Below are 15374 nucleotides of genomic sequence, written 5' to 3' on the forward strand. Positions count from 1 at the left end.
GGGGTGCGGGACCAACATCCCGGGACCAATTCACTCCTCCAGCTGCTCACTGCACTCAACCCCTCTCTTGTGTCACAGACTGGATCTAGATATGTCGTTTCTATAGCCTGGATGATTAGGACAGTGAAACTTGACCCTGTTGGAGACATTACACTATAGTATAGTAGTAGTACCGGAGAACCTGGCAAGACACTATGCTTTGGCATTTGCTTTCATGTGTCAGCATTATGCAGCAGGAAACAGCTAGGATGACTTCACCTGACATGAGAAAAGAGGATTTTCCATGCCTCAAGTTTGATGAGTCTTTCCCTCCCTCAGTGCTCAGTAGAGAGAATTCTCATCCTGATCTTCATGCTGTGGAATGAGACCTTTGTTTTCTGAGAGCCAGAAGGAACTATTAGGCCCTTCCCAAACATTCAGAGAAGGCAATGGGTAGCAAAGAAGCATTTTTTGCCTGCAGTGTTACTCCTGATTTGGCTTGCAGGCCATCTTCCCTCAGTTGATGATCCAGTTTGTAGTACAGACACAACCCCTGCCTCAGATCCAGGCTGTACTCCAAGACCTCATCCATCTCTTTGGAGCACATTGGAACCTCCCATCCAAAAAAGCAAAGTCCTAGGGCAAAGCAGTTAGGCCATCTTATTCATCATCTTCATCAAAGTCTTAGCATAAGTTGAAGTGGAACCTTCCTTTCAAAGACTCCCTCACCTACACCTCACTCCAGGCATCAATTCCCTCTCTCCATCTTGGAGGGGGAGATCTCCGTTGCCTCCATCACCAGTTTTCAGATCCATGCTGCAACCAGATTCGAAGACCAGGCCAAGTGTAGTTCTGTCCAGACATATCCTCAGGGCTGAATAGGGTTATCATTATTGACAGTGGAGCCAATACTCCTGTTAAGTCTCTCCATGTCAGTATTTCTGAGTTACTGTCCCCCATCCTTACTATTACTCTATGAATACCTTAGTGTCAAGTGTCTCAGGGGCACTTGACTCTAAGCCAGGTCCTTCATACTTTCAGCCACCACATTGCTCTCAAAGCAAGCCTGACAGCTTAGCAAATGGTCAAGACACAGTCCTAGATCCATGCCCTCAGGACCATGACTAACTCAGAGATGCTTCAAAACCATCTCCCTCTGATGTGGTAGTAGAACTACTGTCCCCTGCCCAAGTGAAGATCTCTGCTTATACATGGAAAAAGTTGTGTTCATGGCCAAATCCCTGGAAATAGAAGTTACTTTCTCTGCCTCTCTTGTGATTAACCCAGTATTTAAGGCCTTTCACTCTGAAATGGTTAAGCTTGTAGCCTTTCCAGTAATGCAGAAATCCGAATCAAACTTGCCTCTACTCGAGTGACCTCCAGAAAGTTAGAGGATATATATAAGACAAGGCAGGAGGTTGTGGCTTTTCTCTTCACTCCCTCCTGATCCAGTTGTGTGATAACGGAAGCCCTTCAGAAGAAGGTTACCCAGAAAAATTCAGCCCGTAATGCCCCTTTAGATAAAGAAAGCAGAAAGGTTGATATTTTGAGGGGTAAACTATATGCCTCCTTTACCCTATCATTTAGAATTGCCAGTTATGAAGCTGAAATGGGAACATACCAGCTCTTCCTTTGGGAGAACATATACTCTTAACTCTTAACTTATCCCTGATGAAAAAGGATGATTTGGCCAAGGTGCTGCATGGAGAAGGAAGAAGAAGAAGAGGAAGAAGAAGAAGAAGAGGAAGAAGAAGAAGAAGACGACGACGACGACATTGGATTTATATCCCGCCCTCCACTCCGAAGAGTCTCAGAGCGGCTCACAATCTCCTTTACCTTCCTCCCCCACAGCAGACACCCTGTGAGGTGGGTGGGGCTGGAGAGGGCTCTCACAGCAGCTGCCCTTTCAAGGACAACCTCTGCCAGAGCTATGGCTGACCCAAGGCCATGCTAGCAGGTGCAAGTGGAGGAGTGGGGAATCAAACCCGGTTCTCCCAGATAAGAGTCCACACACTTAACCACTACACCAAACTGGCATTAGACTAAGCAACATCAATACTGCTTGTCATGTCGCAGACTATTCCACTGGGTCCTTGGCCTCTGCCATTACCTTAAGGAAACAAGACACTCTTGACTAAGGTCTGTGGCATTCTCTTTCTCATAGGTAGAGAATTTTACATTTTGAAGACAAGACTGAAGTCCTATTGCACCTTAAAGACCAATGAAATTTCCAAGGATAAGCTTTTGAGAGTCAAGGCATCTCTGCTTCCCATAACGGGTCTTCCTTTTTGGATATTTGTAAGGCAGCCGCTTGGTGTACACAATCTATGTTCATCAAGCACTCTTCTCCAGCATAGGTTTTAGAGAACTGAGAGAGGTGCTCTCTCATTCTTTATATAGGCACTGTTGGCAGAAACCCCCTAAAGGATGGGAAAGTGCCTCATCATGTTGCGAGCTTTTAGAATGTTTGCAGTAGGCCTGCACATGAACATCAGTTACAAGTAAGTGCAACCATGTTTCAGCACCATCATCTCAGTTCCAGGAGCAGCACTTTTCCTATGCTGAATGCCCTCCTGTCTACAAGAAGTTCACAAGAAGTATAAGTATATCTTTTTATTTGGGTGGCCTGTCTTTTTCTTAATGTGTAGATGTGACCATTCATGCTTACAGAAGCTCAGAAATTTATTATTGCAATGCACTTGAACTGCCTTTGTATGCACTTCTAAAACTTCATTCTAGTGTTCCCTTATTGGAACTTCAATGCTGTTTGTTTCCATGGCCTTCATCCACAACAGTGAGACTTGGAGTACATTCTTTGCTTGGTTATAAGTATAAATGAATTTAATGAGACTTAGTTCCTATAAAGTATGCACAGTCTTAAGAATCACTCCAAACTGGACAACTTTCCTATATAAGTATCCAAAACATGTTCATGCTACATAGAATGATACTACACATACCTCTTTTACTACATGTATATGTAACAAAATTAATGAATGTGATGGCCCTTAGTTAGTCTGCTGTTCATTACAGATACAGTCCACAAACATTGGTCCCACTCGGTTTAACCTTTCCCATTGAACTCAGTCACACTCAAATATGCTTAACTTTTAGGGGGATCATGTCTTGTATATTTGGTGTTCATCTTTCTACTACCAAAAGCAGATGGAAGGAGCTTCTGAAGATGATCCTAATGGTCAGGTAGGCAGTCTTCCCATATTAACCTACCTGACCTCTAGGGGATCATCTTCAGATGCTTTTTTTCTTCCTTTATCTAGTTTCTATGGCTAGGAGCCCACTGCTTTTGGTAGTAGAAAAAACTGTCCTCCATCAACACAAAAAAAACTTTCCTGTTTTATTTGGTCTGCCCTTCGTGGTCTTGACAGGTGGCAAGCAACCCCAGAAAGGCCCTTCTCAGTGACAAAGAAAGGTCACAGAACTATGGGATTCCCTCCATAGAAAAATTTATCTGTCACCCTCAGTAACTGTCCTCCATCAACACAAAAAAAACTTTCCTGTTTTATTTGGTCTGCCCTTCGTGGTCTTGTATTCTGTTTGTTTTACCAACATTTACGGTTTCCAAAAGTTGAGTTTTATTTACTTTTAATTATTCACCATCTTGAGAGCTCAAATTGGGCAGAAAGGCAGCATACAAATGTTTTAAGCAAATAAATATAGAGTCAAGCAGTCAGTTCTTCATAGTTACCTGTAATTATGAATTCTTCTATTTCAGCTGGTGGTAGCTTTGCTTCTCTGTTTGTTGGACTGGATAATGGCCTTGCCTTTAAAGACACTATTTCAACCTGTTTGCCCAGCAGGATCTGAAAATGATAAAACAGAAAAATCTGTTCTCAATTGCATATACAAGGTAGTTAACTTTAAAACAAATTTTTTCTTTCCTTTGTTTTTAAAATGAGAGTTGAAATTACAGAGAATGCATGAAAAGCACTTCACTTTAGGCTTCTTCCACACTGGAAGTTATTTCATTTACATGAAGCACATTTTATGTTAACTGTTTTGTCCTCATCCTTTTGCTAAATTATTTTTTCTCGCAGTTTTGATGTGTGTGATCTTTGAAAAGAATTTAACTGTACTTTACAATCACTGTTGAGATCACCAGTAAACCAAGTAACCTAAAGCACTCAAAATGCTCTAAAATACAAAGAAATAGCTGGAAATTGAATGTTTACGTGTTATTTAACATCTCTGTTTAGAGATGGCCATGGGAAATTTTGCTACTTGAGATGCATTGGCTGCTGCTCCAGTGGAGCCCCAAAGGAAAAAAAGTGCAAGTAAAGCACTGGAGGATCTATTTTTCAGGATTTGTCTACCCTGCTAGTTTACTGCAAGCCACTGTTGTACTAAAACTAACTTAACTAGCAGCTGAGTTTCAGCATCTATGTGGAAAATATTTTCTACACGGAAATGCTTTGGGGGGACTTAAGGACAGCATATTATTGAGTGTACATATGTAGCACTCTATGCACATATGCATATTATGGCTCACTTATCAGTTTTCTCACACTTTAGCACATGTTTATAGACTTAATCAATTTTGTGTTTGCTCATAGGTTCTTCATGGATGTGTCTATGGATCTCAGTGCTTTAGCAATCCAAAATATTTTCCTATGAACCTTTCTGATTTGGCATCTTCGGATTATGATCCTTTTATGCATTTAGAAAGTTTGAAGGAACCAGAGCCATTACATTCACCTGATTCAGAACGGTCTTCAAAACTTCAGCCAGTCACGGAAGGTCAGTTGGCCTTGATGAATTCCTCCTTAAGGCCAAATAATGTAACACTTTCCGATACTGAATTGTTTGTCTAAAGTGTGAATTTTAAATTACATCTAATACCTTTATAGACTATAGATAGTGTTAATCAATGTGGAATAATTCAGTGCAATTTTGAGCAATTGTAACTCGATTAACTCAACTAAGTATCTCCTCAACAACATAAAAATCAATTTAATATGGATCCTTCTGCCCTTCTGTACATCTTTATATAGATCTGCCTTCTGTGCATGAGTAAACAAGTAGCACAATACATAGGTTTTGCTTTAGCTACATTATCTTATCTTTTCAACACTTAAATGAAAACAAGCCACCACTTAAGAAATGCTTGTGCCATTTTTTTTTAATTAACGTTTAAAAAATTAAACAATTTAAAAGCTCTGTCATTTACAAGAGGGTTTTCTGAACTAATTTAAAATTGCTTCATGCTTATTTCTCACAGAAATTCATCTGAATCTTAAAAGACAACATTTCACAAAGACTTCTCCACATTGGGGATATTTTTTCTCTGAAAATAAACACTGAAATAAAGGTTGCAAGATGTTCTAAGCTGCATTTCTCTTTTAGCAAATATCAAATGGCCCTGGTGGAAAGAAATTTGGAGAAGATGGGCTTTAATACTGATACCAAATATTCTGTGTAGTGTCATTCTCCTCCTATATTAAGCTGTTCCCCTTAGGCTTCCTTAAAGGTATTAAGGACTAGATAAATGCAGAACCTTTTTGTAGCAGCTGTGTGCTAACAGCAGGTGATTTTGTGGTCTGAAGTGACTCCGTGCTGTTTTTTTTTTATGTGAAGAAAATGGCTAATCATTGTGCCCTTGTCTAAGGCATGCTTCATCATCCTCAAGTACTTTTTTGGCCAAAGAATTCTGAACACAGAGCTGTCCTCTAATAAGCTCAGTATTGGATTGAACAAATCTGATTTGAGAACTATTGGCAGGAGGAGCGGTAATTATTAAATTTACTGAAGAATGAAGCAAGGTACTGTAGTTGGCTTTTTGTCAAATGGCTGAGGTCTTATTAGCAAAGAGTAATCATCTGCAGGGTCAGAATGAAAGAAGCGTCGAAGGATTCATTCTGCCGTAATTACAGTTTCACCTATACATATTATGCAAAGCTAATATTTAAAGTATTTGCCAAAATTAACTTCCCCTACATGTTCCATTGCAAGTGTAGAGAATTGCAGCAGCTTTTTGTGCCTTGGTGCTTTTGTATGCTATAATAATGTGTAATTATGGGTTTGCAGCAAATGCTGTGTGATTTGTTTAATCTGACAATTTGAAAAGACATCCTTGAATAGGTGGGGTTTTTTTTTTAAATGAATGTCTGTTGCACAAAAACCAAGCATTGTTGTTCTTCATTTTGCATTTCCCCACAGGACTCATTTTCTTGGTTTCTTGTGAAAATCCTAAATAACATTTTATTAATGCCGCATGTTATTTTGGCTTAGATGAGTTTAAGCACATAATTCCCCCTCCCCTTTAAAATTATGTTCAATGGACATTCCTGTAAATCTTAAATAGACTAGGTGAGACAATTAATGAAAGACTCTTAGATTAATTATAGTATTTACAACTTTGTTAGCTTTGTAGTTGTGCTAACAGCAAGAGAACAATGCTTGTTCTGCTGGCATTGCAGATAGTTATTAAGGGAAGGAAGAGTTTGCTTATGTGGTTGGGGGGTGGGAAACGAGATCCAACGGTAGAACACTCATAATGGGGCTCTGGCGCCTCAGCCTTCCCCCCTTCTCCATGACCTTGACCCTTTTTTTTAACTCACTTGATGTCTGCATGTTTTTAGTCCAAGAGAAGTATGATTTCTGTTGCCTAGTAATAACCATCTTCTGGTCGATCCTTGGAATTGTCAAGAATAGCTAGACGCAATGACTCTCACCAGTTCAGCACCTCAGTCCTCAGGCCAGACATGTCATTGGTCATATGGATGGATTCCAAATTGGTATAAGTGGACCAGGTTTCCCAGAATATGAAAAAAGCTTCTTGAAAGAGAGACGATTTCTTAATCTTTGCAATAAACTGACTTTATGCTCCTATGAGAAGGAGCTTTAAGGTAGGGAGTGGAGAGAAACTAGTTCAAGGCATTTCTATTTAATTGAATAGTTCATAGGATACATGAACTGGGGAACTAGACAATGGCATTTTCATTTTGATTTTGTCATTCAAGGTCCTATCCATCTCCCTGCATCTGATTTCCTTCCTGCCTCTTTTTTCATTTAGTGTTACATAGTGGTTTTCAGGACAAGAAAATACTTCCTCATATATATTTGTAGCACTCTGCTGCTGTGTATTTGAAACTGTAGAGACCAGGATGGTAATTTTTAAAATAAAAATCTGCTTTGAGATTTCAGCTACCATGTCTTTCTGCAAAGTAGCAGCTTGACACAGTGACAAATATGAGAGAGGGAACTTTGGTGGCTCTACTAAGTGAAGCTTATTTGAAGCTACATGTTGCTTCTTCCAGCTGAGTACTTCTTGAAACCTCAACATACATGTTATGGACTCTTTGAAACTCAGTAACAAGAATGATATTTAATGCCCTGGCACTATCTGCATGTGTGGCTCTGAGAGTTAATATTAGTGGGAACGAAAGATCAGCAGCAACTGGGCTAGGCCTGCCATAGCAGTAAAGGGCAACAAATTATCTTTTACTTTTATATATGCATTTTATGAATTGAACTGGGGAGAGAGTAACTAATATACATTGTCCACCTCAGGTGCCAAAATGTCTTGTGGTATTCCTGAGCAATAAAATTCAGGGGTGTGGGGCGGTTCTTTGTCTTTGTGCTGTTCTCTCTATGGGTTCTGCATCTGTGCAGAAGCAGCTGGTGAACAATCTAGAGCCCTAGTCAAATAATTGATACTACAATCCTCCTTTAAGAAAGAGGAGGGTTATTGACAGTTTTTTGCATTAATTGAATGGAGAAACAGCATCAAGTATGCACAGACACTTTTTAACAGAAGGGCTTGTGCATATCTGCTTTCTGTCATTAAATATATAGATGTTACAATACTGTATGCATGAAAAGTGTTTAACAGAGAGTCCCTTAACAAAGCTTTCTGAACAAACTTGGGGTAAGAGGATGGGTTCTCTCCTGGATTAGTAACTGGTTGAATGACAGGAAGTAGAAAGGATGAATAAATGAAGCCTTTTTGCAATGGAGAGGAATATGCAGTTCAGTCCTCCAGGGATCTGTATTGGAACTGATGCATAAATAAATGATCTGGAATTGGAGATAAGCAATGAAGTAGCCAAATTTATGGCTGATACCAATTTTTTTCAAGATGATGAGAGCTGGCAGGATTGTGAAGAGCCCTAAAAGAGCTCCCCAAATTGAATGAGTGGACAACAGATTTGTTAATGGGGTTCTGTATAAGTAAATTTAAAGTGATGCATTGCAGATCTCCAGTTAACCCATCATGCTGTTCTTTCTGGTGGGCTACTTGTGATCTTGAGCAGTGCATTAGTATAGTTGCCTGTTGAACTGTTAGACTTAGCTGCAACACAAGCATTACAACCTATTTTGTGGTGACATCATGCATCAGTTTTTATTTGTTTTTATTTATTTATTTTGTCTTTGTATTTATGTCCTGCTCTTCCCACAAGCGGGATCCGGGCGGATCACAGGATTAAAATAATAACAATAAATATAATTAATAACAGACTAAGATTTAAAAACGACAAAACACACAGCCATCTTTGATACCCACCAATGTTTCCCTCTAGCTCAAGGCATAACAACTCATAGTAGAACCCATTCATACAGATGTTAGGATGGTTCTAAAGGATTATTCAACCAAGCAACATGGGCAGGGGAAACCAAGGTCTTCACATGTCTGCCACCTCAATAAAAGCCTGGAAGAACAGCTCTGTCTTCAAGGCCCTGAGGAATTGTGCTAAATCTCGCAGGGCCCTTATCTCAAATGGGCTCAAGTTCCACCAGGCTGGGGCCAGGAAAGAAAATGCCGTGGCCCTGGTTGAGGCTAAGCAGACATCTTTCAGGCCAGGGACTACCAGCAGATGTTGCTCAGAAGAGCACAAAGCTTTTCAGAGTGCATGAGGTTTTGATGCCTCAGTTGAAACAATTAGTTTTTGAAATGATAGTGCTGTACTCTGAAATATCCTTTCTCCTTTTTTAAATGAAGAGTTTACTTTTCTTTGCTCTGGTTGCTTATTAGAATATGTATTACCGTATTTTTCGGACCATAAGATGCACTCCCCCCCCCAAAAAAAAAGTGGGGGGGGGAAGTGTGTGCGTCTTATGGTCCGAAGGTACGTACCTTCGGGGGGCGAGGGGGCGATCTGCTGCCTCTTCCTCTGATCCGGCGCTTCCCCCGCGCCTGCTTGCCTGGCTCCATCTTCTTCAGGCAAGCATGGGATCGCTCCACGTGGCCCCAGCGCTTCGCAAGCGCCGGCTGCAGAGGGGGCAGCGTGCTTCCTACTTCCCTGTGTGCCTGCCTTCAGCTGTGATTTAAAGCAAGCGCTGGAATCGGAGGGGGGAGGGAGCGATCCCAGCGCTTGCTTTAAACATCACAGCTGAAGGCAGGCACACAGGGAAGTAGGAAGCACGCTGCTCCCTCTGCAGCCGGCGCTTGCGAAGCGCTGGGGCCACGTGGAGCGATCCCACGCTTGCCTGAAGAAGATGGAGCCAGGCAAGCAGGCACGGGGGAAGCGCCCGATCAGAGGAAGAGGCAGCGGATCGCCCCCCCAGGAGGAAGGTGCGTCTTATCCTCCGGTGCGTCTAATCGTCCGAAAAATATGGTATATCTAGAAAAGCAATATTTTTCACTATATTTTTTTAGTGCATTTTTATCCCACCCTTCCTCCAAGAAGCTCAGGGTAGCAGGCATTGTTTTCCCTCAGTTATTTCATCATAACAGGTAGTTCAGGCTGAGAAGAGTGTGACTAGCCGAAAGTCACCCATCAAACTCCCATGGCAGAATGAAAATTTGAAACAGGATCCCACAGATCCTAGTCCAACACTCTAACCACTGTATAGTGTTATTTGTATGTCTGCATACAGGTCATGCTGTTTAAGTTGAAATGTTTGCTTTTATTTTATAATTTAAACAATTCCCCTTTATTTTTCAGTGAAATCTCATATCCAGCAAGGATTGATCTCTGTGGCAGCTCGTACTGTTATAACACATCTGGTAAACCATTTGGGCCATTATCCAATGTGTGGAGGCCCTGCTATGCTCACAAGTCAAGTATGTGAGAACAATGACAATCCTTACAGTGAAAGCCCTGAACTTTCTCCAGAACTTTTTGAGAATCCCAACCTCCAGTTTTTCGTGCTAAATAATACAACATTAGTTTCATGTATACAAATCCGTGCAGAAGAGGACATGCCCGGAGGGGGATTATCTGCTGGACTTGTATCGGCTAATTCAAATGTTAGAATTATAGTGCGTGACCTGTCTGGCAAATATTCATGGGATTCAGCCATTCTATATGGACCTTCACCGCTCTGTAGTTCATCTGAGCCAACTTCTTTTGTCCTCTCATTACCTCATCAAGAGAAACTAGAAGATGCTTCAGAAACTACCACATATGTAGAAGAGCCATGTGTAAAGGATGGAAATGCACTCCAGGTGAAGAGGAGGTTTAGGGAAACCGTGCCAACATGGGACACAATTAGGGATGAAGAAGATGCCCTTGATGAGCTCTTGCAGTACATAGGCATCACTAGCCCTGAGTGCTTGCAGAGAACAGGTGTGTCACTCAACGTTCCTGCTCCTCAGCCTATCTGTGTCTCAGAGAAGCAGGAAAATGATGTAATCAATGCAATCCTTAAGCAACACACAGAAGAAAGAGATTTTGTTGAAAAGCATTTCAATGACTTAAATACAAAAGCTATGGAGCAGGATGAGCCAACCCCACAAAAACCCTGTTCACCATTTTACTATTGTAGACTACTTCTTAGTATTCTGGGAATGAATTCTTGGGATAAAAGGTAATAATACTTGCTATTAAATGCATTGGGGTTTTTTTTGGGGGGGGGGGGGGCGGGGGGAGGGATTGGTCTTCTGTCATTCTGGACAAAGCACATGATTTCCACTTAAAGCTGAAGGCCTACATCTGATTCCTGATAGCGTCAGCTAATACAGAACATGTAGAGCTATTACTATGCATATTTCAACACATACAAAACAGGAGCACCAAATATAAACACATGCTGACTCCTATCAAGCATTTTGTATTGTGTTACATTATTGGGGAGGGGAGGGAATGGAGACGCTAGGCTGCTGTTCTTGGCTGCAGCCATGACTTCCCCTTAATGTCTTGTTCTGACCCTTATTTATTATAAAACTCTTATTAATGTTATTACATGTTGACAGTGCTAAACTGGGCCAGTAAGGCCTTATGATCAATTTACAGCTGAAAAATGTTGACTAGGTGAAATGCGGTGTTTCTGCCATTTTAACCCCATTCTACAGAGAGCAAAGGGAAGCTGAACAGGTTTGTTTGTTCTGTATTGCAGTGATTTCCTGGTCAGGGAAAGGCTGCCTATTCAGTCTTCCTTTTCTCTTTGTCCTTGATCCAGACTCCCATATAGATGCATTCCTTTCCCCTACGCTGATCTGAATTCAGAAATACCATCAGTTTGAACTGTCTCTTGTGGACAGTATTTTGGTTTGGTTGTGGTATATGTACGGTCTGTTCAACATGCAACTTTATGAAAAATATGAACAGTAAGCAAATCAGTCTCTGAGTGCTATCACACCACAGAATAAGCATATCCAAATGTGCTGTTCGATCTATTGTAATCTATCTGTGAAACCATTTTACAATGGAAATTATTATCCTAGTTTACAATTATTTACTTATATGTATAGTATCCAAAATAGAAATAGGTTTCTTAATACCAATATAGGATGATTAACCAGCCATTGGTGGTTATATGAAACAATTAGATCTCAGTTTTTGTAACATTTCACTTTTGTACTAATATTTTGTTAAAGCATCTTGTACTTCTGGATTAGAAGGTCCTCCTTTAGCATGTTTTTATGAGCAGTGCCGGAAGATAGCTATTTTAGCATAACACAATTAGACTTCAGAAATTCTGTAGAGAATTTTGGGTACGTCTAGGTGCTGCTTTACTCTGTCATATTGCAGCCCACAGTTCAGAGTTTTGTTTTTCCCTTATTCCCCCCTCCCTTTTTTTTGCATTTGCTCTTTTGGCTGGTGTGGAAGTACCTTTTTATCACTAAGCAGTTATCGTCTGGCCTATGAAAGAGCAGGTTTTATGTGCTCCGAAGGGAGTCCTGTTTAGCCCACCAGATTAAATGGGAAGAAGTGGAATGAAGTGGGGATTATGTTCAAGGCACTAACAAGGATGCAGAAGACCACCTGGGATAAAAAATAACTATATGTATATATTATTTTAAAAAGATCTATTCATCTTTGATATAGAAAAAGGTCTTACAAAAGGCATGAAAACTGTAGGAGATTGCATGAATGGAATTGAAAATGTGTTGTTGTGCTGTCCTATATCTGTCATTGCACAGGTGATGTTTTTTAAATTTCCTTATTTAGGAGAAGCTTTCATCTCCTGAAAAAAAATGAAAAGCTACTTCGGGAACTGAGAAATTTGGACTCGAGACAATGGCAAGTTAGGTGTTTATAATCAAGCTTTTAAATCAATGTAGATCATTTTAATTTTGAAAGAATTTGTTTTGCCACATCCATTTACAGCAAAAGTGTTTGTGATGAGGGTGGAAATTTTGCCCATCTCAGTTGAAATTAGTGGGATTTAAATAAATAAATGTCTTGAGAACAGAGATACCAGTGCCAGTGGCTAATTTTAATTCAGCCTTGGTTACTGGTTTTGTATGCAGCTGGGCTGTAAACAACAGTTATTCCTTAGCTAAAGATAGAAATCATTGCTCAAGTCATCAGTGATTTAAGAATGAAGCTGACTGCAGGTGAGGTTTCCTGTGAGCAAATATAACTATTTCCCTAAAGACTGAAAAATCAGAGAAAATAGGCTTCCCCTAGAAGACATTTTTTCAAGTAAAAAAATAGTCTGCTTCTTTATAAATTAAGCACCTGCTCTTGTTAGTTTTCAGATTGTCGCACAAGTTGTTTCTGAGCACATTACATGCAGTCATTTAATTTAAATTATCAAAAAGAGATAACTATTTATTTCTTATTTCCATTTAAACTGTGTGGTTTCATATCTGCAAATTAGACTCAGAAGCGAGTAGGAACAAATTCAATAGGGACTCATTTTTTCCAGCATTTTCCCCATATATTTTCATTAGGATGAGTCCGGATAATATTTACACATAGTTTTGTTATTTTTTTAATCAGACGTTTAACTCACAGTCATAGCGAGGCGATTATTTTGAACCAAGGTTGTTAGACACATTTCTGATAAGGTGTTTTTCCAGCAAAAATTACAAGGAAATGGGAACAAGTGAACCAAACTGTACAAACACCAAACAAGAAAGAACCTTTGAGATGAATTTACACTGTCAATGTTATAGCCCCTTTTCTATTTGTATATGTCATTCTTTAATGACTTCAGAGTACATTCTTATGTAATTGCAGTCATGTGTCTTACAGCCGGGAGACGCACAAAATTGCTGTATTTTATGTTGCTGAGGGACAAGAGGATAAACACTCCATCCTCACTAATACCGGAGGAAGTCAAGCGTACGAGGATTTTGTAGCAGGCCTTGGTTGGGAGGTATCTGTTCAGACTTCTTTCTTAATTCTAGTTTGCTTTGTATTTCCATAATAATAGCAATTACTATGGAATTCAGGAATTGTGCCCTACAGTCCAGATTTTAAGTGCTCTCTCTCTCTCTCTCTCTGACTTGGTGGCATGCTTTTGTCACATGCTTCTGTCACAAACTGTAGAGTTTATAGGCAGGCAAGAAGTTACATGTTCCAGCTACTTGCATGAAACAGCCTTCCTCCTTACCACCTATCAGATGCAATAGGAGGAATATATCAGTGTTTTCTTCTCTTGCTGATTATTTTTCTTAAGTGCTTGGTTGATGGGAAGTGGCTTAAATATGGGGTGCAATCTTTCACAGCCATTAGTTCTGAGAAACATGCTTGTTTGTCCAATAGACATCAAGAGATGAAATCTGCCAGTTCTTATTCAGAGGTGGTGGTTAGTTTATTTATTCACATTATTTATACCCTGTCTTTCTCCCTGATGGGAACCAAAAGTGGCTGACACTGCTCTGTTCTCTTTCATTTTATCATCACAACAGCTCACTGATGTAAGTTAAGCTGTGTGAATGTGATTGACCCAAGGTCACTCAGCAAGTTTTTATGGCAGAGTAGAAATTCAGACCTGGGCCTCACAGATCCTACTCCAGCATTCTAACCACTACACTATGCTGGTATGCACTACCAGTGGATGGATTTCTTTTTCTCTCCTAATCCCTAGTTTGGAGACGGTGATAGTACTACTGCCCAGTTGTGAACATGTGATCCATTTCATAGAATCATAGAGTTGGAAGGGACCTCCAGGGACATCTAGTCCAACCCCCTGCACAATGCAGGAAATTCACAAATGCTCCCCCCCACACACACACAGTGACCCCTGTTCTATGGCCAAAAGATGGCAGAAACCTCCAGGATCCCTTGCCAAACTGGCCTGGAGAAAATTGCTGACTGACCCCAAAGTATCAATCAGCATTTCCCTAGGCATGTAAGAAAGGGCCACAAGATCTAAGCACTTATGCAACCCTTCCTGACCTCTTTCTCATGATCTACCTAATTCACAGAAGAAGCCAGATGGCCATCTAGCCTCTGTTTAAAAACCTCCATGGAAGGAGAGCCCACCACCTCCCAAGGAAGCCTGTTCCACTGAGGAACTGCTCTATTGCTCAGTGTTAGGAAGTTTAGCTGAAAACTCTTTTGATTTAATTTCAAACTATTGGTTCTGATCTGACCTTCAGGGATGACAGAAAAGAATCCTGCACCATCCTTTATATGACAGCCCTTCAAGTACTTGAAGATGGTGATCATATCACCTCTCGGCTGCCTCTCGGCTAAACATACCTAGCTCCTTCAACCTTTCCTCATAGGACTTGGTCCCATCTTCATTACCCTCCTCTGGACGTATTCTGGCTTGTCTATAACCTTCTTAAATTGTGGTGCCCAAAACTGAACACAATACTAGATGAGGTCTAACTGGAGCAGAGTCAAGCAATACCATCACTTCATGTGATCTGGACTCTATACTTCTGTTGATACAGCCAAAAATTGAATTTAACTTTTTTTAGCCACCACTTGACTTATGTTCAATGTATAGTCCACTAAGACCCCTAGATTCTTTTTGCACGTACTACTGCCAAGACAAGTCTCCCCCATCCTATAATGATGCATTGGATTTTTCCTACCTAAATGGAGAACTTTACATTTATCCCTATTAAAATTAATTCTCCTTAAGTATTTCTGACCATGACATTTTCCTGAAGTTCAGCTTATTTGTCTGACTATGTACAGTTTTATCCTTCCCTAAGACTGTAAATTCCAGAATTACATGGTCACTACTACCCAGGGTACCCATTACTTCCACCTCATAGAATCATAGAGTTGGAAGGGACCTCCAGGGTC

The 15374-nt window shown here is 40.4% G+C and overlaps 1 protein-coding gene across 16 annotated transcripts in view; it reads left to right on the forward strand.

Annotated features, from left to right (window-relative positions):
* RALGAPA1 (Ral GTPase activating protein catalytic subunit alpha 1) overlaps window positions 1-15374 on the forward strand; it is a 177027-nt gene that overhangs the window by 107120 nt on the left and 54533 nt on the right. For 9 of the 16 annotated variants that reach the window (XM_060262571.1, XM_060262573.1, XM_060262574.1 and 6 more), the window contains 5 exons: window positions 3713-3847; window positions 4551-4734; window positions 9882-10746; window positions 12330-12401; window positions 13347-13485. In XM_060262571.1, the coding sequence (XP_060118554.1) occupies window positions 3713-3847; window positions 4551-4734; window positions 9882-10746; window positions 12330-12401; window positions 13347-13485 (1395 nt within the window). The remainder of the gene's footprint in view (window positions 1-3712; window positions 3848-4550; window positions 4735-9881; window positions 10747-12329; window positions 12402-13346; window positions 13486-15374) is intronic. The other 7 variants (XM_060262572.1, XM_060262575.1, XM_060262578.1 and 4 more) reach the window with 1 other exon arrangement.

This window comes from Heteronotia binoei, chromosome 21 (assembly GCF_032191835.1).
Source record: "Heteronotia binoei isolate CCM8104 ecotype False Entrance Well chromosome 21, APGP_CSIRO_Hbin_v1, whole genome shotgun sequence".
NCBI lineage: Eukaryota > Metazoa > Chordata > Lepidosauria > Squamata > Gekkonidae > Heteronotia > Heteronotia binoei.